The 23,260-nt window shown below is 38.5% G+C and overlaps 1 protein-coding gene and 1 non-coding gene across 2 annotated transcripts in view; both read right to left on the reverse strand.

Annotated features, from left to right (window-relative positions):
• The window catches only part of LOC109030253 (putative ammonium transporter 1), a 36,735-nt gene extending 13,577 nt beyond the window's left edge, over positions 1 to 23,158 (reverse strand). The window contains exons 1-6 of the mRNA XM_019041119.2: positions 22,853 to 23,158; positions 17,075 to 17,222; positions 5,265 to 5,354; positions 3,972 to 4,199; positions 2,531 to 2,724; positions 1,623 to 1,856 (exon numbers count right to left, since the gene is read on the reverse strand). Of these exons, the coding sequence (XP_018896664.2) occupies positions 1,623 to 1,856; positions 2,531 to 2,724; positions 3,972 to 4,199; positions 5,265 to 5,354; positions 17,075 to 17,186 (858 nt within the window). The 5' untranslated portion in view covers positions 17,187 to 17,222; positions 22,853 to 23,158. The remainder of the gene's footprint in view (positions 1 to 1,622; positions 1,857 to 2,530; positions 2,725 to 3,971; positions 4,200 to 5,264; positions 5,355 to 17,074; positions 17,223 to 22,852) is intronic.
• On the reverse strand, positions 91 to 284 carry LOC140225339 (U2 spliceosomal RNA). Its single transcript, XR_011900465.1, has one exon. It is a non-coding gene; the product is annotated as a U2 spliceosomal RNA (small nuclear RNA).
• Positions 23,159 to 23,260: the final 102 nt, after the last annotated feature.

Here is a 23,260-nt window from a genome sequence, read left to right on the forward strand (position 1 = left end):
ACTATCAATTAGTATTAACAAATTAATATTTATTTTATGTATAATAATGTTGACATATTATTAATTCATGAATTATTGGGAGATAAGATAGATTATTGGACCGATCCCGGCGGTACTGCAATACCGGGCCGATCCGTGGCAAAGGTGGAGCAAGCCCCTGACACTTCGCCTGTTTCCAAAAATAAGTTTAATATACTGGGCCCGCAGTGCGGGCCGTATCAGATATTAAGCTGATAAGAACAGATACTACACTTTGATCTTAGCCATTAAGGCCGAGAAGCGATACCGATTGAAGCACATCCAAGCCGTCCCATCTATACGGATTTAGCGACCACCTCCAGGGTGCACACTTTCAAGTGAACACCCTGTAGCACTTATCCGCCTCAGCGCTCAATATTAAATATGAAAAAATGGAGAAAAAATTGCCGTATATTAAATTTTTTATTTTGAAAAAAATTGATACTCCGACTGAGGAAAAATTTGAATTAAATCCGCGAAGTTTGCTTAGAATCACGTAGCGCCATCTATGAGCGAGGATGGCGTTGAATGGAAAGTAGGGAGTGGTGAGAAGGAGGTATGGAGGAGAGGAGGTGGACTGGTGAAGGGGAAGAGGATGGGCGGGGTGTACAGAGTGTATGTACTTACAGCGAGTGTACGCGGAGTTCCCCTCACGCAACGAGGCTCCGCTCAATGGTACGCGATGCCGATGAAATTAGGGCGCGGTACAATGGGTCTTAACTTCGATGTTTTGGATGAATGCACTTAAAGGCGGAACCGCGGAACTTCATGTGATTTTTTTAATTTATTTTTGTATTATTTTTTTTTATATATTTTTTAAAGGTATTTATTTAAGTTAGTTAGTTACTTAATTTACGACAATCATCAACCAGGCTATTTACGTCGGGGACCAGGAAACCTTAAATTTTTAAATTTAATTGCTTAAGGAGTTTTAAAATTTCGGTGACTACTATTGGATCATCTGAGCTTAAAGGATGGATGTTATGAGGGAGTTAAAGGTATAGTGCTAAATTTGTATTCACATAGACGTGCTAAATAAATATTGAAAAAAAGAAAAAAAAAAGGTTTTTGCAATAATTACGGACTATAATAATTACATAAATACACAATAAAACCAAAATGCTGTTGAATTTTAATTTATCCAGGCTTAGGTTTGAATTTACTCATTGATATGTTGCCGCAGATAAACGCAAACTCTTTTTGAAACAGACTTCCTCTTACATCCATATTTCATGATGGATTTTATGACAGAAATTTAGATATTCGTGAGATGAGATATTTTTTTAAGACATTAAAGATACTTATGTTGAGCATGCTTACTAGTATTCATTCGGAAAGTCTCGCCTGTGACCATATCTCCGGTCATCAGAGTCGCTATGACTAATGAAAATTATAGAGAACGCTGTAAGCATTTTTGCGGTCCTGCATGATGGAAACCAAAGACATTTTTAAATCTTTCGCCCTGGTATTTATTTATGCAAGTAAATATTTTAAATTTACAGCATGAAGTATGCTCTTTCCAACCTAACTATAAACCCGCATGTTCTTTATTTTCCCTATCATAATTAATCATGTTACGGTTCAAAGTCCAATATTGCGCTCACCATTCCAGCGAGTCCAGCATTGATGGTATTCATAAAAGACCACTTTTTGTCGCCGCAAAACCCGATTCGGCTGGCCAATAGGATAACGATAGCTCCGCCAGAACCGCCCATGATCGTATTATTGATGACTTGAGCCACCACTGCGCTATCACCAGGGTGAGATATGTGCCCCAAGGATCCACCATTGAAAGCAAGAAAGCCCACAACCAACAGGAGAGCTCCTAGAGAAACCAACTTAACAAAAATACAGGATACAATTAAAATGAAATCAGATTCGTGTGTCATGCAAGCCCAATTGCGGAGCTAAGAGGGCAAGAGGCATAAGCGCAGTTTTCGAAAAAATTGAGATATTATTGATTTCGAAAAATACTATTCTTAGTACATATTTTGTGAAAATTCGCTCCAAATTCTTTCTAGAGTCTTTTAGAGCAACCTGAATCTAAGCCTCGTAGAGGAATTGAGAGGCTTGAAGGACAAGATGCATAATTACAGTTTTTGAAAAAATTGAGATATTAATGATTTCAAGTAAAACTAGTCTTGATGCGTATTCTGTGAAAAATTTGTTCCCAAATTCCAATTTTTTAGCATTAAAAAGTCAGCGTCAACTTTCTTTCCGCAATAAAGATTCATGTAATTTCGACACTTCAAACACGTACGAAGCCAGCTCAAATTTTTTTTCCAGGGTGGAAGAGAAAAGGCTCATTTTGATCTATAGAACACATTCTTGCAATCTGGATGTTTAACATTGGCAAAGCGCGGATGATCGATTATTCATATTTCCCCATTTGAAACTATAATAAAATATCGATTTTTAAGGTGTTCGTTGCGATAACCCTGTTTAGCGATCCTTTTCCATAGGTTTAGATGACAGATCAATCAATAAATCACAAGTGATGAGGGTATCTTACAGGAGTAGAATGACCAGGAGGTGCTCCGTTCTTGAATCGATCAATCCTCGGTCCTATCGACTGAGCCGCGATGAAAGACAGAGTTCCTGCCAGCATATGCACCACACCGGCCCCGGCAAAATCTGAGTAGCCCATTTCAGCGAGCCAGCCCCCATCTGCCCACACCCAGTGGCTAGCTATCGGGTATATGACTGCTGTTATCGGAAATCAGGAAAAAGTCAAAAGTTAAAAGTCGGAAGTCAAAGGATACAAATTATTATAAAAAATGGAGGAAGTTAAGAAGTAGGGACACCTTATAAGTGGTTCTTTTTACAAATAGCATATCGACGGTGAAATTACCAGACCACGTACCTCGGTTTGCGACGTTGTAGATTTACTGTCCTACTTTATTTTTGAAATGGAAAATTACTCAATGTCGATTCTTGAAAATTTCCGTGATTTTTCCTTGCCGTGCAAAGAAAACTCTGTGAAAACCTTAATGTTTAATACTGATTTGTTCTGGAGTGGAGGTTTTAAACACCGCGAACAAGACACGTGGCTATCTAATCAGCGGATGAAATCCTGCCCAGAAAATATTGAAATCAATTTGCAATGAAATTCATTGTAGAATGTCAATTATTTTACCATGAAATTGCAATCTAGCAACTTGAATTGCAAAGAAACATTGCAAATTATTTCAAATGCATTTAATGCAATGCTAAAAATGTCAATCAAAGGTGCCCCTTCAATTAGTAGATAAGCAACACTTACAACATTCCGCCTCAGTAGCGACAACATCGGCTAACAAGGAATTTTTTCTATAGATGTGCCGAGATGTTGAAGGCAAATTTTGGTGGATTTGTGGCGCTGATTCAGAAACTGACATCTATTTTCCTGGATCAATTCGGTTTTGCCAGGAAGATTTTAGCACGATGTAGGAAAACAAAGATCATCAACAGCAAAAAATACAGAGGAGAACATGTATCGTTTGCCCAACAAATATTCCTATTCCCCTCTGCTCCTGACAACGAAGTCCCTCCAACCCAATGCCCTCTTTCACCCAGGTACGGCCATATAGCTTATCCGATTTTTTTGCGTCAGTTAAGTTCTACCTTAGGTGTTTAATTGTGCTATCCTGTGCCCATTAAATATTTCCGGTGAAACCAAAAATGACCTTATTTTTACCTAACACTTGTGGGTTATTAAGTTTTAAAAGAAAGGATTTTTCAAGTTAAAAAAAGGTCGATTTTTAAAAATTTGATTTTCCGAAAAACTGGTTGGCGCTGGAAAAATTGGGGTCATTTTTTGCCTCAGTTAAGACCCCTTCCTCTCCCTCACCTCAAGTAGTTTGCGCAATACTTGAACGGCACCACCAGCAATATTTTTAGGACTTTAATTTGTTTATACTTTAATTTTACTAAAAAGTTCATATTTTAAGTGTATTATAATAGGTAAGACAAACCTGATATGGTAGCGCTGTAAATGAGGTAAGCTATAAAATTGCACCTCTCGGCTACCGCCCCAGAGACGATGGTGGCAGCAGTGGCTGCGAATATGAATTGAAAGAACCAGTGAGCGTTTCTCTCAGCCGGGAGCCCCACGCTGGCCCACCATCCCGCCCCGATGAATTTGTCTCCAGGACCGTAAGCAAGCGCGTATCCCAGCGCCCAGTAGAACACGCAACAAATAACTGTCCAAACAGATTTTCAAGTTGTTAATGTTGTTCTTGTTAAGGCATTTTAATTGCGCTGATAGCATCAATTGAAATTAAATTCGGACTTTAAAAATTGAAAAAGTGAGAGCCTTGTCAAAGTATACGAGTCAGAAAATCCCTTTTGCTCCTTTTTAAGTAGAATGCATGAGAGATCTAATTCAGGAAAAAAATAATGAGAATAAATTGTCATCCTAATGATGTCAAATTCTAACAATCACTACATTGACGCTTATTACAAGATAAACTTCAAAATATATGAATCGTAAAATGTTTGTTAAAATTTGCTTATATGACGTGGTAACATTTTTCGACAAGTGCAGAGTGACATTTATACATGAAAAATAACAAAATTTGTTCCATAACTTGGGTATTTTCAGTTTTGTTTAGTCATCTCTTTGATTTTTACAAGTTTTTAATCATTTTTTTTTGACAGCTAATGCTATTAGAAAGAGAGCCCAGTGAATCCTCATTATCGTGATTAGTATTCCATTATGAAAGTTGTTTTGCGTCGCTGGATTTTGAAGGCGCTCTCTAAATGAATGCGCGCATGAAAATTTTTTCAAAACACTCTGCCTCTAACAATCTTGAGATATACCATCAGCTCCGAATAAATGAAGAGAAGAATGCTTCTCAGGTATGTGCTCTGAGAAACTGAAACTACAATTTATTTATTTTTGGTTTTAAAAGTCATCCATACCTACACACGAAGAATAATATGTATCTAAGGGAACCCTTGGTGAAAATGGAGAACTGGTATAGAAAAATTGAAAGAAAGGCAACTATGAAATTAATATGAAAAGATCTGTTTCTTTTTTTAGGTTTGGGTACATAAAGCCAACCTCACAATGCCACAATGCCACAAATGTCTTCTGGAAGGAATATAAAAAATGTTTCATGAAATATCAACATTTTATAATTATGTTATCACATTATTTCTTAAGTTGTTATTTGTCCCAGAGATTCATTAGAGCAACTTAATACATTCAGAGATAAAGAGAATGAAAATACATTTATAAAAAGGTAGCTATTTTTTTAACTTACAAGTGTCTAGATAATTCTTCAAAAGAATATTCGTGACATTTTTTGCATGTATTGCTCCCGCCTCCAGACAAGCAAAACCTGCTTGCATCACTGGAACACAGGAAAATGAAAAAATAAAATCCAGGAGAATTATCACGAATCTGAGTAGGGATAAAAAGACATTTATTAAAGAGAGCAATTATCATTTCTCGCAAGCATTAAATCATCTCAAAAAATCTAACAATATTCATATTACAGTCACAATGGATTAATGTGGAAAGAAAAAAAAACAAAAGTTCATCCTTTGCATGCACAGCAAAAATAGGAAAAATCACTTTTGGACTTTAGAAAGTTTCCGAAAGATTGCTATCTACATCTTTGGTTGATTCAACCTTCTAAGTACCTAACTCATTAAAATACCTGACAGTCTATTTTTCATTGATGGCCACCCGTATTTCTATTCTTTTGTATTTTAATTTTGCAGAGTCGCCTATATTTTTTCTCGGTAACGATACAGAAGGATTTTGTGATATTATCATGCAAACAGTTGTTTTTTAAAGCAAGATTATGAGTCGATGGTTAAATTCTGGAAAATAAAATCTCTAAGAAAGCGTTTCAAAATTTTCACTCATATTTTATTTTTTCCAAAGAAAAACTAACAAATAATCTGGCTTGAAATTTTTACGAAACAATAAATTGTAGCAGGGTGAAGGAATATAAAAAAAAATTCATGAAACAATGACAAGCTGTTATTTCTTCTGAGAAATAAAGCACGAGTGGAAATTTGCAACGCAGCATTTTGAGATACTTGGTTTTAGAGCTTAGACATCGATCCTCTGGTAAATTCAGCACGCGCTTGGCGCTACTCACGGGAGCTCCTATGTACTTTTGTATCTTACTTATTTCTTTACATGAATTTTTTTTCCGTGCGCATCAAAATTGTATCACTGTTCAGAGCATGCAAAGTTTCCATCCCTAATGCTCAGTCCTATCTGCACTTTCAAGGTGAGCTGGCTACTTTAAAACGACGAAAGTGCACTGCACGCGGCGTTCGGACAAAGTTTGGCGTGTTAGAAGCCTGGTGGCTTCCCCATCGCGAATGTGATAATTAGCCGTGGCTTAAGAGGGGTTAAGGCATTAACACGAGAGGTAGGTGCTTAAAATCACTTAGTCATTGTCCTCATAATGTGTGCTTACACAAAGTAGACTCTTCAATGCGACAAGTGTTGAGCAATAGAAACCTATCTCAATTTCGACATGACCCTTAAAAATAGTGTGTAGGATAGGACTGAAGGTTCATGTTGAAGTGTTAATTCAGGTTGGATGCAAGTCCATTAACATACGGCAAGCATCGCGAGGGGACATGATTTTCAAACGAGCCTCTCATGAAAATAAAACATATAAATTATAAGGGATTGACAATGCTCGAGATTTTGGCCGATCAACCACTTGTCGATCAACAGAATCAGTCGCTCCTTAAGATTGTTTTGTAAATACTATTTCCATTATTGTTTATTAATTCGTACTTTATGTTTATGTGAACGGATTGACATTTAAGGCCGATTAAGAGGACCTCGATTACATGGACTAAATTGTGGTATATCGATGGCCAAAATGCAGAATCGCGTATCTCTGTTAGCATGGGACATCGCCTACTTCCTGTTGCACCTTATAATCTCTATGAGAAACGGATCAACGCAATTTCTTGATTTTTTATTCTCTGTTAGCAGAATATTCTATAAAAAGAAGCTAAGGAGCGGCCTTGTTTCTCTTCGAAAAAATGAATTAAGAGCGAAAATTTAGAAACACCGCAGCGGAGATATGTGGTTCTGCACTTTGGCCTTCGATATATTAAACACCAACATTTTTGATCTAGGTAACAAAAGTTTTTGATCATAGAAAAGAAACATTCGGCTCATAATCAGATGACCGAAGTCTAAGGTAATTAACACGGTTTCAGTGTGGCTAACAAAGACTTTGGCTATCTGAGCTGAAGTTCGATTCCTATGACCAAACTTTCCGGTTTTCTTCGACCGTTAACTTTGGTGCGCCTTAGGTACGAACCGAAGTTTTCCCCCGCTGTAACGTAACAAAAAGAGTACACTCTGCATAGCTATAATTCAACATATTAAGGTTGATCCTTAGCTTTTGCGCAATACACCCTAATTACGATCGACTTATAGCAAATTTTAATCACCAGGATGATTATTTTGGAAAAATCCAAATTTCAGCCTCTAGATAAATTATTAAGGAATGTTTGTGCCGAAAAATATCTTCCAAAATTTTATAAAGTCAAAAGTACTATCGCTATTTTGCAACCGATTTCAGTGTATTGATTTCGATGGTTGATCAAACCTCAGTAACACGAGGAGATGTACATGTTTTCGCGATAGGGCCTACAGAAATAAACATTTCGAGAATTGGAGTAAATTCCCCATTTACTGATTTTCAGCCTAGATGAAAAGAACGAAAGTGTTGAAAAAAATTGACTGGTTCAACCAATTTTCATGCAGAGTATAAGTAGACTGCTCGTGGGACCTCTTGAAATGAAAGAATTAAGCTCATCCTCTTGAAGTGCGAAAACCGTATAGTACGGTGGCTTAGCGCCAAAAAAGGGCCAAATGCTGCAAATCGTGATTCAGTTTTGCCACTTTGGGAGATCAAACTAGATGACATTTTAAGAGTTTTGAGTCGAAGAGGCATTTCCAAAATGGTGGCAGATCCAAGATGGCGGCCATTCAAAATGGCGGCCGGCGCGTACTTTGAGCCGCTATAGATCGAGATCCACTGAACCGATTTAACTTTTCTTTTTTTTGTTTTAAAGATATTTTAAAGGTAAATATAAAAAAATTACAAAATTTTTGATTTTGACAATATACAGGGTGTTTTTTTCACAAAAACTGGGTTTCGCGTGTGGAAAAAAAGCTTGTAATTCGCATAACTTTCAAAATCGCATTATGAAGGTCACTTTAAATACTCACCATGTAAAAGAGCGTCTTTTAAGCTTTCCAACGATATATTACATGATGGGTCTATAATTTAAGGTTTCCGCCCCATTGCGATCCGCGCGGCGGCGGCACAGCGCGAGCCTGCATAAATTAGTCCACGGGCATATGTTGAAAAGAAACCTCCCGTGGAATAGTAAATGGAGTAAGTGTGGAAAATGGCCTAATCTCTTCTATTCGATGCGTAGAAAAATAATTTTGATGTTGTCAAGCTCAATTTTGCGTCCAACCCCTCCAATTCAAGATGGCCGCCAAAATGGGAGCTCGGGGGTTGAAGATGTTGGAATTTGTTTTTGATGTCGTGCATGGGGTCTATCACTATGTAATTTTGGTCGTAGAATCCGAATTTGAGGTCCAAAATTGTCTCCGGCTCAAAGGGATGCCCAAAATCCAATATGGCCGCCAAAATTTCCACGATAGGGTCAAATCTCCGAGAGTTGCGTAGAAGGCCGAGTAGGATATCTTTCATAGGGTTTTTTGGGTCGTAGATTTCGCCGATGAGGTCAGAATTTTGCTACAGGTTTATTGAAGCCCCAAAATTTCAATATGGCGGCCAAATGACTGCCGTTGCGGGGTGAAATATTTTGTTGAGGCTCGTATCGTCGAGTGAGGTGTCCCTGCATGGGTTTTTTGGGTCGTAGATTTCGCTGGTGAGGTCAGAATTTCGCCACAGGTTTATTGAAGCCCCAAAATTTCAATATGGCGGCCAAATGACTGCCGTTGCGGGGTGAAATATTTTGTTGAGGCTCGTATCGTCGAGTAAGGTGTCCCTGCATGGGTTTTTTGGGTCGTAAATTCCACAAATGAGGTCCAAATACCCAAACAGACCCATAAAAGTTCTCTAAGAACCAAAATGGTGACCAACATGGCTGCCGCTCAGATAGAGAGAACGTTAAAGAAGTTACATTTCATGCAATGATGAATTTTCATGTATGTGTTGTACTCCGTTGATTCCAGATGTAGTCCTCTAGTACATCGGAGTGTTAGCGGTAGCGGTCTGTAGTACATCTAGGACATGCTTAAGAACGTATTTCCCGACTTTTCCCAAGAAGATGCTTTTCTCGATGGAAGGACAAAATACACTATTCTGAATACAAATCTTATTCGTTCGTTTTCCGTCTGGAAAATAGGGTGAATATTTTGTATATATCCGGTAGGACAAATCGTGTGCAGTTTTGATTGATTAGAATATCTCACTGAGTCTACCATGAAATTTAATTCAAAACTGTCCTTGAAAAACACTTTACGCATTCATGGTACTGTTAAATCTACATGACCGAAATTTATTACAATTATTTTGTGAGGATGAATAAATTAATTTCAGTCTCAGTGTCAAACACGAACAAATTACTGAACACAATGAAAATTAATTCTAGTATACGATTTGTAGCAATTTCGTATGCAGATAGTGTTCGGTTTTCGCACGCCTCATCCTACTTAACAGCAGAGCGTTAACTTAACAAGTGAGAAGCTTTCCGGAAAAAGGGCACATCGCAAAAAATTGCGTATGAGAAAAATGCATCGTAAGTTTCCATCATTACTTTCCGGTCACTGATGATAACTTACATCGAAGCTTGAACTCCCGATTTCGAACGTAAGTAACAGTCAGTAGCCATAATTTAATGATGGAAACTTCAAATGCATTTTTCTCAAAGGCCATTTTTTGCTATGTGCCCTTTTTCCGGAAAGCTCTTCAATTACATAGACGTATTGCTGAGTATGAGGCAAGGATCTCATATAGTTACTCTAGGAGGAATCTTAGGGCTGAGCCCAGATACCTTGCTGAAATTGGCAATAGGAGCCTGAGTTTCAAAATTCCATAGAAATTCTTACAATCGGCTACAGAAAGCAATAGAATTCGTATGGCTGGTTTTAGGGAGCGAAGGAAACCAAACAGCCATGCTAAACAGTTTATTGCCAAGCAATAACTTTATCGCCGTTGTCTATCGAATCCTGCAAGAAACTGCGTACCTATAGCCGTCAATAGATGCTATAAGAAATCCTATAGCCGGCTATAGGTCTATGGCATTTGGGAACATAGATCCTAAAGCCAATTTTCACCAGGGTAAAGATATCCTCTTTTCCCTATCGAATGAAGATTTTCTAGAAAATTGCAGCATGATAGGAGAAAATGGATACCATTTCCGGCTTTGACAGTCGAATGTACAGGATGTCCTAAATCTCACGTGTCAGAATTTTTTCTACATGCGTTATTTTAGGCCGGACACAGTCCAGGACCACGAGGACAAAGAGAGCTGACCCGAGGAGTGCAGCTTTCGTCATCCCAAAGCCCCCTCGGCCACCCTTGGGAGCTCAAAGGACGAGGGAGGATTCCAACTTTGGAGAGCAGGATTCTCACAACAATTTTAAAAATTAGCTGAAGTTTAAGATAAATCAATACAAAAAAGTCCACCATCAGCCAATGCCTGTGCGCAGTATTGGTAGCTCTTAGAGGGGAAATTAAATTTTCCGAAAGTGTATCCTCCTCCCCTTAAAACGCATGTGTCGGACATTTCGACTCCTGCAACATTCTTAATGTTAGAGAGCAATAAGGTTAAGTAATATTCCTGCAATCACTGAACAGACAATTTCATGCTGTGTCGAAGGATTTTCCCCCGAACATTTTACTGTTTTGCCGTGTCTATGACTGCAAAATTTTCTGAGTATCATATAAGTCATAAATTCTCTCCAAAAGGAAGTGTGGGTTGCGAAATCTCATAAGCGTTGCAAATTACGTGGCATGCGTATCCGCTTCACTTATTTTCTTGACATTCTGGACTACATCCGGAATCAACGTGAGCATGTCCTAGATGTACTACAGACGCTACACTCCGATGTACTAGAGGACTACATCTGGAATCAACGGAGTACAACACATACATGAAAATTCATCATTGCATGAAATGTAACTTCTTTAACGTTCTCTCTATCTGAGCGGCAGCCATGTTGGTCACCATTTTGGTTCTTAGAGAACTTTTATGGGTCTGTTTGGGTATTTGGACCTCATTTGTGGAATTTACGACCCAAAAAACCCATGCAGGGACACCTTACTCGACGATACGAGCCTCAACAAAATATTTCACCCCGCAACGGCAGTCATTTGGCCGCCATATTGAAATTTTGGGGCTTCAATAAACCTGTGGCGAAATTCTGACCTCACCAGCGAAATCTACGACCCAAAAAACCCATGCAGGGACACCTCACTCGACGATACGAGCCTCAACAAAATATTTCACCCCGCAACGGCAGTCATTTGGCCGCCATATTGAAATTTTGGGGCTTCAATAAACCTGTAGCAAAATTCTGACCTCATCGGCGAAATCTACGACCCAAAAAACCCTATGAAAGATATCCTACTCGGCCTTCTACGCAACTCTCGGAGATTTGACCCTATCGTGGAAATTTTGGCGGCCATATTGGATTTTGGGCATCCCTTTGAGCCGGAGACAATTTTGGACCTCAAATTCGGATTCTACGACCAAAATTACATAGTGATAGACCCCATGCACGACATCAAAAACAAATTCCAACATCTTCAACCCCCGAGCTCCCATTTTGGCGGCCATCTTGAATTGGAGGGGTTGGACGCAAAATTGAGCTTGACAACATCAAAATTATTTTTCTACGCATCGAATAGAAGAGATTAGGCCATTTTCCACACTTACTCTATTTACTATTCCACGGGAGGTTTCTTTTCAACATATGCCCGTGGACTAATTTATGCAGGCTCGCGCTGTGCCGCCGCCGCGCGGATCGCAATGGGGCGGAAACCTTAAATTATAGACCCATCATGTAATATATCGTTGGAAAGCTTAAAAGACGCTCTTTTACATGGTGAGTATTTAAAGTGACCTTCATAATGCGATTTTGAAAGTTATGCGAATTACAAGCTTTTTTTCCACACGCGAAACCCAGTTTTTGTGAAAAAAACACCCTGTATATTGTCAAAATCAAAAATTTTGTAATTTTTTTATATTTACCTTTAAAATATCTTTAAAACAAAAAAAAGAAAAGTTAAATCGGTTCAGTGGATCTCGATCTATAGCGGCGCAAAGTACGCGCCGGCCGCCATTTTGAATGGCCGCCATCTTGGATCTGCCACCATTTTGAAAATGCCTCTTCGACTCAAAACTCTTAAAATGTCATCTAGTTTGACCTCTCAAAGTGGCAAAACTGAATCACGATTTGCAGCGTACTTGCCATAAGCCACCGTACTAGTAGATCGGTTCGAACCACCCTCGTTTGGATGGATGAAAGTCATCAGCAGAGCTCACAAGAATTTCAAGATCGGCGGGACTGTTTTTTCCTGGTTCCGCACTTACAGAGTCGTAAATTACAGCCGAGTCAAATAGATAATTAACAGGGAAATTGACGTGTCTGATCGAAAATCCAAAGAGTCTACGATCTCTGAAGAGGTCATAAACTATTGGGTTATCAAAATCAATATTGTCGATTTTTCCATCATGTGTGGATTTCACGGTTCTAGTTTATGACACTCAGTGTGATGATATAACTTACAGTGTTTCAGTTTTGTAATTACACTGTAGGGTGCGTGCAGAGTGTGTCAGATGTCTGAACACCATTCATAGGGTCGTATTTTAGCCGCGCAATGCATGGGTTTATATTTGAAATGTTTGAGCCGAGGGGGGGGGGGGTGTCAAAATTCTCCTCAATCTTTTTTTTTTAACTTTGTATATTACAGTATTATTAAGTGCTCTTATTACGTTACTTTTCATTCATTTAAATTTGAAAGATGTCTGGGTAGCTGATTAGATTTATATTGTTTAAATGCTCCTTCTTTGAGGTTTTTTGCAATTAAGTATTAAGTTCAGAGGAAAACTTGCGAGGCAAGAACAAGAAATACCAATAACTGAAATTTTGGCCAAAAGTTCAACGCGTCGGTAAGGAGTCCAGCGGTAATAGAGATCGAAAAGAATAGCGTGACATCATTCAAAAAGATGTGCGAATTTGACAATTCTTCAATAGTTCAAAGACGGCGTAACTGCATAGCAATGAGTACATGGCAAATTGTCAAAGACTAGCGATGAATACTGAGCAGTTGTTACAAATGATGCCAAATTTCCGAGGGAAAATACAGTGAGTTGTTAACAGAAGAAGGTACTTAGTTTTATTGACACGAATTAACTAACAATTAGACAAGCATTCTCAAATAGTTATAGTATATGACGTCAAAACGTTTTTTATCGGGCTTTTGCTGACTGTCCGTCAGTTAAACACGAAGTTGCTCTGAGCTTTGGAGTCATTCTTGAACAGGTCGAATTCAATCGCAAGGGACACCTGAGCTAAATTTTAACCAAATATTATAGGAGCCGTAAATAAGTTGATGTAGATCAAGTATTTTTTCTACTGTGTTAGGATGTCGATAAAATTTGCAACCTCTCAATTTAATTAATCTCAATGAATTTCCGTTCATTGGGAATAAAGATCTAACTCGTTTTTATTATCAGTTCATTTTTTCAGGGTAATAAAGGTCGCACAATCTTAGCGCCTTTGGAATGCTCTTGATTCCTTTTTGCAAAATGCAATCCAAATGTACCCAGATGTGCCCATCACTGAACAATTTTTTTTTTTATCTTGCTTTTTTTATCTGATTTTTTTTTATCTTGCTTTAAGCAGACTTTTTCTTGATACAAGAAAAATAATGTTCGAGTTAAGCAAAAAAGTAGTTAATATTAACCAGAAAAAGTCTTGATTTAAGAAGAAATACCTCTTGGCGGCAAATTTAAGATTTTTTTTTCAGTGATAATTAAAAATTTTCCCAAGCAGGAACGCGGCAACATTGCAATTGTAAGCATCTATGCTGCCGTGCTAAGGAAGAACGCCGTATGAGCTTTCAGACGTTGCCAAAATTCCTTCGATGAAAACCAAATTTACTGGGAAAATTGTGAATATTTTTCCGCAAAATTTTCAGACTTTTTTACGTAATTTAATCTATAATATCTGAAAATTCCAAGGAAAAATACACATAAATTTCGTCAAAAATACATTTGATATCAAATAAAATTTGGCAACTCTGGAATGTTCATACGGCGCGGCGTACGGCCGAGGGTCGGGAATAAAAGCACCTGGTAAATTTTTTTTTTGTTCTCGGTTGGCAGCCGAGTAATTGGGTGATAATTGCCGTCAACTAGCGGCCGTGTGGCCTCCAGACGAAATCTTCTATTTTCTGATCATCGTTACGCCGTTGACCGCCGCGTCGTCGCATCCCCTAAATTTAGCCGCCTGATAAGGAGCTCATTAGTTTTGATGGCTGTTTATTTTTAAATTTCTGTTTCCTATTGTGTGCGAGGGTCGCTTAAGTCAAATTCTACACAAAACGAGTTTTTAAACATAATATGAAGAAAATATCGAAAAAATCTCTCTACTTATTGATTGATAATGAGAGTCGTGCTCACAGCCGTTCGTAATTGAGACTTTTCTGAGGGTGATCGTATTGTAATGCATTAAGGACACGATCGAAAAATTTACAGTTTTTACTATCAGCGGGCTGATTGTTGAAATTGATAGACGAAGGTATAGGCACAGGAGACAAAAGGTATATGAAGGCATCATATTGGTAGAAGTGGTTGGTTGCAATGGACAAAGAAGGCAAGTAATAGGCTAACTAACGGCCCATGAGAGGCCCTATAGTTAGTCCAAGACTTACCTCCTTAGTCTATCTCACTCCTAAAATCTCACCCTTCCCAAATGAATCTTTTCGATATTATTTTTGCAATGGGTAACTATTCAAAATAATTGTCCAAGTGCACATCTCTGGTAAAATTATGAATAAAACAAATTCAATCATGTATTTTCACACCTTTGTTAATCTGCTCCCGTCGTACTTTCGCACAATATCTCAAAAAAAAAAAAACACACACATTTTTTCCAACTGTATTCTCAGCGTTTTCTTAATTTTTTGAAAAAGAGAGGGGGCGATGGTCAGGCCAGCGTTGCGTAATTCTAAAGGGGGGGGGGAGGGTGTAGAGCTGAGTTACGAGTGTGTTACAGGGGGAGGGGGAGTCAAAAATTGGAAAAAGCGCGTTCAGAGGATGTTAACATAGTGGAATTTTCAAACGAGTGAGGTAATAATCATTTTCTTTTGACTCCTTCGTAGTCATCCAGGATCAATGCCTGATTTGCCTGTGGCACGAGAAACGGAGAGGGAGAGGGAAAACAGCGTTTAGTAACAAAATTATGAATATTGCATTGCATGGCCGATCGAACAAGTGCGTGCTCAGAAAGAGAAATCAACTCAAACGGATGTTATAAATTCTGCCTATTGTGACCCGACCTTTCAAATCCCGATTTCTCGCAATTATTTGACGAATAGCTTTGAATGTGTTTCGCAGGCTGGATCTCAGACAGGGTCGGACTGCAATTCTTTCAAATATTGCACATTTTGTGTCGCTAAAAGGTTCTTTTCCTCAAAGCGCACGTCAATGCTCGCATTATTAATATTTCCGCATTATATTTTCAGTAAATGACGAAAAAAAATTCTGCACTTAGCTGAGGATCACAATAGGAATTATCTATCTAACTTATGCTATGTGGAGTGGAGTCTTAATGCGGATGATATGTTCAAAATAAAGCATCATTGTGTGATACTTAACAATTGCGAATGAATCACAACTCGCGGTTCGTTAGGCTGATAAAGAAAATTAATTTTGTACCTACGCTAGAAGGAAATTCATTAATGAAAATCTTTGAGTTCGCGGAACTCAACTGGATCATGACGTATGGAATATATTTTTTGAGACAAATCATATGTTTTTCGTCTGAATATTTCCTGGGTTTTCTGCGTCATTGCAGAAACGCTGATCACATTGTTGAGGAAATTCGAAAATTTTCAAATCAACTCAGCCGTTCTGTTTCCAGTCACAAAGAGGCTGCTCCAATATCTTTTTTGGGTTTCAATAAATTCAAGGGTGACAGAAAATGAAAAATTTTGCATTGAAAATCTGTGGTCTCCGAGCCCTTTTAATATTATATTTTTTTCTTTTAATATTTGCGGATGTATGTTCCTTTTTCCATAGACGGTAGAAGGTCGCATAGTCTAGCCAGGCCCTTTATTTTGTCTACGAACGAAGTTTCGCAAATTTTTGACCAGTCGCTCTCAAATTTATGGATATTAAAATCGATCGAATCACAATTTCTTTGCTCAATATTACAAATCAACATGCTCATTAAATCTAAATAATACTTTTTCGATGACCAAAATGCAAAACCACGTATATCTCTATGACGGCGTTTCAGAGTTTTCCCTCCTTCTTTATTTTTTAGCAGATAAATAAGCCCACTTCATGGCTTGAAACTTATACAGAGTATTCTGAAAACAGAGAAAAAAATTTAAGGAAGTTTCCAAGAAATTACATTGAACAATAAGTTGGAATTTTTTAGCCAACGTGCATTAAAAATCAGTATAAAACTGGAAATCTTAATACAGAGGTAAAAAGCTCATATAAACACAATTTCCCCTCAAACTAGTGTTTTACTAGTGTTGCACCAAACAGCGTATCTCTTTGAGTGAAAATTGTGCTCATATGAGCTTTTTCCCTCTACATTGAGATTTTCAGTTTTATGCTGATTTTTAACGCACGTTGCCTAAAAAATTCCAACTTAATGTTTTACGACTCGTGCGTCTATTGCAATCAGTTTGTAAATTAACGTTGACTAGTTTTCTAATGAAAAAATAAAGTGTGACAACAAGTTTACAACGTCGGAAATGGAGATACGTGGTTTCGCATTTTGGCCATCGATGTACTTACTGACATCCGGAAAATGTTTGCATTTAATGCTCATTTATGTGCTTTTACTCTCACTAACCTGCGATGATGATACCACAGGTGATCATGAAGAAGTCATCCACATCGACCATCAAACTCTCCAGCTGAACGCGAAGCAGATCTGTGTCGTTACCCCCAACCGCAGGCGCCATTTTGTCCTTGTCTCAGACTGATATCGGTTTAAAGTTCTGTAAAGAAAAATAGAAATACTGCTATGAAAAAAGTTTCGAAATGTAAAAAAAAAGAAAAGAAATTTCCATCCCAAAGTGCTAAAATGATGGCTCCGTTGTTGAAATTCACAACGGTGGGACTGCGAGACCCATGTTTGTAGCTAAGAGGGTCCTCAAATAAAAAATGCTCGTAAAGGAAGGGTATCGATAGGGGTCGTTTTTGAGCCCATCCTTGCTGATTTTTTGCTTATCGAAGAGCAATATTTTACGGAATACGTCATCAGTTGGACCACATTTTGCAATTTGGAACTCTCAATTCTGGCCTGGTTTAAAAACAACGTATGTGCCATTAGTTTCCCTACGCACATACGTGTTTTTACAGAAGAGCCAAAATTTATAGTTCCAAATTGCAAAATGCAGTCCATTTGATCATTCGCAGTCTCTTCCCGGATCTATACTGGCTTTAATATGGCTCTGGAGGCCAATTTTGGGGAAAATTGCGGATTTTTGGCGCGTATACGTAGTATACCGCCTTTGCGATCGTTTCGAACCCTGCTCGATACAATAACCGAGTCCCTTAGTTCCTTACCGAAAAGTGACTACCGCGAACTTCTGAGATTTTCCAAAGCGTGTAAAAAGTTTATTTATCCATCAATAATTATGATTTAAAGTTGTTTCTCATTCTGGGGCTCATTAGTTTATGTGCAGTGAATACCAAGAGTCTACGTTACTTGGTTTTTTCAAAAAAAGCCTAAGAATGCGACGCGCTGATTTAAAATATGCATATATAAGCAGAATCAAGCGAATTGATTCGAGGATGGCTGAGCAGGTCGGCACTCTCGAAATGAGAATTTAACTCCTCCGTTTTGTTCAAAACGTTGCTTTGACAGATCTGTAACCTCGGTTATACTTTCCAAAAGTTGGTACCCGTGCTCTGATAGTGCAATCTGTGTAAGTGCAATCTGTGATGAGCCTCGAGACTCATTAGACCATTAGCTAAACGTGGCTCATACAGGAATCCACTTACCCCTCTCTTTCCCACGCTCCTGCTCACTGCGTCGGCGTCTCGACGAACAATAGCTAATGACGGTTGCCAAGCGATGCCGGGATCCTCAGCCCCTCGCCCAATTACTTACGCTTCATTAACCATTTCACCGTCACGCTAGGATTCGTCCAATTTTCAAAAAAAATTGTTTCGCGAGTTTTTAGCAATTTTTTCCTTACTCTCCGTTAAAACACGAATTAAAAGAGGTCTCATTCATAAAAATCGGCCAAATAGAAGAGAAGTTACAGTATTCGAAATCCGAAGAAATCAACAAAACTTCTCCAAACAAAAAATAAAATGAAGGGGGGGGGGGATGTATAAATTACAATTTAATATGATTGACCTCAGAATGTGACAAGCAATTCAATTATAAAAAGGAGAAAAAATTGAGTGAAATTACAAAAAATTAGCCTCTTGCAAGGGGCTTCCTTGTATGAGTTTTGACCTGAAGACAAGTAAATCCCGTTATATTATTAAAACGAAATTGACTCCATAGTTTAATGCCTTAGTTTCTTGAATACGATTATTTTAAGCACTCGATTTATATCAGCAATTTTACCCATGAGGTGATTTCCTGAGAGCTGATAATATCACGAATTTCTCATAGAGCCCTTCAAAAATGGCTTGCTTTTTGGGCAGCCGATTCGGCCATCAAACCGGGGTTTAAATGGAAGCTGATAATAACACAAAGCTCTGAGAACAATTTTAAGATGAGTATAGGAACGGTTTGTACATTACGAGGAGAGGCGGGCATTCTGTTCAGCATATCGATACATAAGTATTTTCACACGTAGAATTCAATTTTCACGTCAGGGAGTCGACATATTTTGATTTTTTCGATTTTATACGGGAAATTTATGGTTTTTCGGGATTGAAATTACTTACAATTGTTTCATGAAAAATGAATGCACCCAAAATGACTATAGCATTTTGACTTTCACATACCTACGTGCACTCACTAAATTGATTGGTAAATTCAAAGAGTGGGTACATCGACCTGGTATATCAAGTTTCTGCGATTTTTTACGGCAAATCGGTAGATTTTCGGGATGTGGATTGCTTACTTTCAATTCATGAATGAATAAAGCATGGACATGGTTGAGCTTCTTTGCATGAAAAGACGTTTAAAATAACAAAATCAAGACATATTTAATACAATTGCATTTATATCGAGTCAATTTCTTTTCAATAATATAACGGGATTTATAATACCGGTGATTTGGGTATTTTAGCCCCAAAATACCTTTAAATCGACTTTATCTTCTAGGAATTCGACAGAATTTTTCCTTTCTTCGCTTAAATTTTTCCGTAGCACTTTTCTTCAAGAATCTGATAAGATTTTGCTTGAGGCGGATCAAAAAACTTAAATTTGTTCGAATAGCTTTCTAGATTCACAATACACGGTCTCGTCAAGGTGCGTCGTTGACCTTGCAGTGTTGGATCGTGAATTCTCTTGTTGTGCTGCTTGCCTTTTTTGAAATCTCTGTAAATGAAAACTAAAGGGGTTGATATGTGCGAGTTAATGACGCGCCTTATCAACACATTGTGTTGGAGTTCACTGCTTGTTTGGTACTCAACCGCAAACTCAAAACTCACATTTTCTGACAAAATCTGCCCTCAGATTCACATTTATACCAGTTCTAGACCCAGGAAAAGACAGAAAATGACGTAATCATCATGCATTCTGTAAAATGAATACCTATAAAGAGCAAAAAATCGAAGGGTTGAGGAAATTTAGGGTGGGTTCCCTCCTTTCTCTTTGGAAATCAGCATTATTTTCTAGGAATGATGTAAAAGAAAGGCAAGTATCAAGAAAGTATACTATTGCGGTATGCCGACCGGATTGAGTGTAGGAACCAAACGTTTTTTACGTGACTTCCTTCTGAGAAACGCATGATTGATTCCCCGGTGTCCATAAAGTTGAGGAAAATGAGGTGAACAATAGATAAATGGATAATGAAACTACATTGTAGCGGTGGCATTGGACATTGAAAGTATAGGTCATGAATAACAAGCGAGGCATAGGATGGCGGGCATCCTTGAGTGGAATTCGGATTATCGAAATGCATCGTAGTTGGTGCAGTTTCCTCCTCGAATTGCAACGATGTGTACTGAAATTGACGTTTTTCATAAGATTTCTGTGTTTTCTTAAATGAGAGGTATCCTCTATGTACGAGTATCTAGTTTTATACCTCCGAAGTTTTCACTCTAACACCCCTGAAGGTTTTTCTCCAAAATAAAAATGAGGGGTTCGGATGACAAGGCGCATAAGTGCAGTTTTTGGAAACATTGAGATATCAATGATTTCAAGTAAAACTAGTCTCAATGCATATTTCGTGAAGAATTCACTCCCAAATTCTACTTTTAAAGCATTAAAAAGTCAATTTGAACTTACTTTCCGCCATAAGGCTCCGTGTAATTTCGAAACTTCAAACACATATTTCTCGAAATAGCAAAAACTGCGGTACTTATGCGCCTTGTCCTCCAAGCCTCTCAAATGTAACACAGAAAAACATTTTGCGTTGTCAAGAACTGATATCATAGCCTACCTTGGATTGCACCAATTCGTTAAACTCCTTAACGCAGCGTTCAGAGGGAAGTTTAACTAATTTGATATTATAATGAATGAGATTATTCACTTACAAATGTTAAAAATTAGCTTTGGCACGAGCTTCCACGAAGAAGGAGACAGCAGATCCAAATATCAATTAATTATTTAAAACATCTTCTCAGTGATCACATTAGCGCGCCGATGAGAAACCTCAGTGATTTGTCACAAAAGTACTGATTCGTCTTGACGGGGTCAGGCCTTTTGGCAGCGAGCTGATTTGGCATTGACGTTTAACAGAAAGCAATAAAATCGATGACCCCAGGATTAGCAGTCCAAAGGACATCGTCTCCAGACCAGTTGCATTGCATGCCTCTGGGGGGTTAGATCAGGTCGCCGGATCCAATGGCGATTTTTGCAAGTTGGCGACAATTTTTTCCTCCATCTAATCGGTAGTAAAACAATCGATTCTCAGCGAGGCTGGTAGACTCAGCTGGAGTCGATATTTATAATGGATTTAAATGGAGGTATGACAGTATTGTACATCTGCAAGAATCGCCGCCACCCGGTTCGCACTTGTAAAACAACAGTACGTTCATATGTTCGCCTTCAATGCGCATAGGTAGGCAATTTCTCGATTTAGGAGCACATTGATTTGTATCCTGCTTCACCTTACGTTTTCCTAGAGTACCTATATTTAGGGACAGTGTGGGACATGTAGAAATATGGAGCAGGGCTCGAAAGGGCAGCCAACCTTCCAACACAAATAATGTCACTGCCAATTTTCAGATTCCAATGTCAAACCAAGAGGGCCGAGAATGTTCACAAATGAGCTTTCTTCCTAAAAAATGAGTAAAATTATGCAAAAATTAAGTCAAATACGTGCCTTACAAACGATGAGTTGTGACTAGCCTAATAACGAACCACTCTGGATAATATGGATCCATAGATTGGCTGTCCTTTTGGGCCCTAAAAGCTCTCTAACCTGAAAATTATTAACTTTTCTCTCCGACCTCTACGCTTGGTCCTATCACATCTTGACACGACAAAACGAGATTTAAAATACTATATTTGGAGCGTGCGTAAAAGTTTCTCTGTGAGTGCGTCAGATCGAGGAAATCTGCGATTTGTAAAAACTCTTGAAGGTGCTCTTGCTCCAGAGAACTAAACCCTCACGAATCGAATACGTCTAATAATGCGTGTAGCTGAAAGATAAATTCGCCCGCGGATTTTAGCGGAGTGGCACGTGCGGTTATTGCAACCCCTCAATACTGCTTTTCCAGATAGGAATCTTAGGGTAACATACCCTACTCCTCTAGGAACCATAAACAAGAATAGTCATGGCTTATGTCTCGAAATTTTTGGCAATGCGATCCCTTTACAACTTCTGGGAGATATTCCGAGACTCTTTGAAAAAATGAGACCTATCGGCCAAAGACGAATACAGGAAGAAGCTAGGTACAGCCTTGACAGCTTTGAGTAACGAGCTTTAAGTAGCTTATGTAAGTGATTTTTTTAAGTAATTCTCAGATTCACTGCAGGAAAGTTGTGAGGGAAGAATTCCAAATCCAAGTAGTTCAAGTAATGCGTGTGTCCCCGAAACAATGAGTAGGAAAACACGACCACGCAGAAAATTAAGTGGAAAAACTGACATTTCGAGCTTCTAGATCACACGCAGAGATTCGTGCGGATTCATCTTGAGTTCTCGACTGCCTTTCTCGCCGTCAAATTTGTTCCTATGACCCTCGAGGTAACTTTTACAAGAGAACTAAACAACACCATGACACGAAACTCTACAAATGTTCACGAAATTCGAATAAAATACTCACAAATTTCAAAGCGGAATATTGCGTCAAAAAACTTATTGGACTACTTCTTACCAAAAAGAATTATAATTTCTAGCTCATCAGTATAGGAAAACTATTGACATACTTTTTTTTCATTTTTTTAAATTTTTTTTTTTATTTTTTTTTTAGTTAGCCAAGAATTGTGGCCCCATAATTACAAAATAGGGTCCGATTCTTCTTAAATCCATCCACATAGTCCCTCGCTTACCTGACGCTGGCAGTTGCTGAAAGTCGTCAACGGATGGTCACAGTATCGTTATCATTTGTTCTCCCATTGACCGGCAATTCCTCACAAACGCCCAAAGACTTTCGCGGCAAACCCGTTCCCCTCTTGAAAAAATTCCCACCGTTAAAAGAAAGTTCGAACAATTTAAACTATCCACGTGCACCTCGACGGTATTGAAAAAATAATTCAAAAACCATAAAACCAAAAAAACTCATTTACATGGAGCTTGAATCGTTGTTTTTCCGAAGCGCGACCGTGAAACTTATGAGATATTGTTCGGAGTCGCGGTGAATCCGAAGCGTGGGCGGGAGGGGTTGGGGGCGCTGGACAATCACTCACGTGGTCGAATGCCGCCGTGTCGGCTGTCGAACTGTCCGAGCGAAGACGGGA

This window comes from Bemisia tabaci, chromosome 8, assembly GCF_918797505.1.
Source record: "Bemisia tabaci chromosome 8, PGI_BMITA_v3".
Taxonomy (NCBI): domain Eukaryota; kingdom Metazoa; phylum Arthropoda; class Insecta; order Hemiptera; family Aleyrodidae; genus Bemisia; species Bemisia tabaci.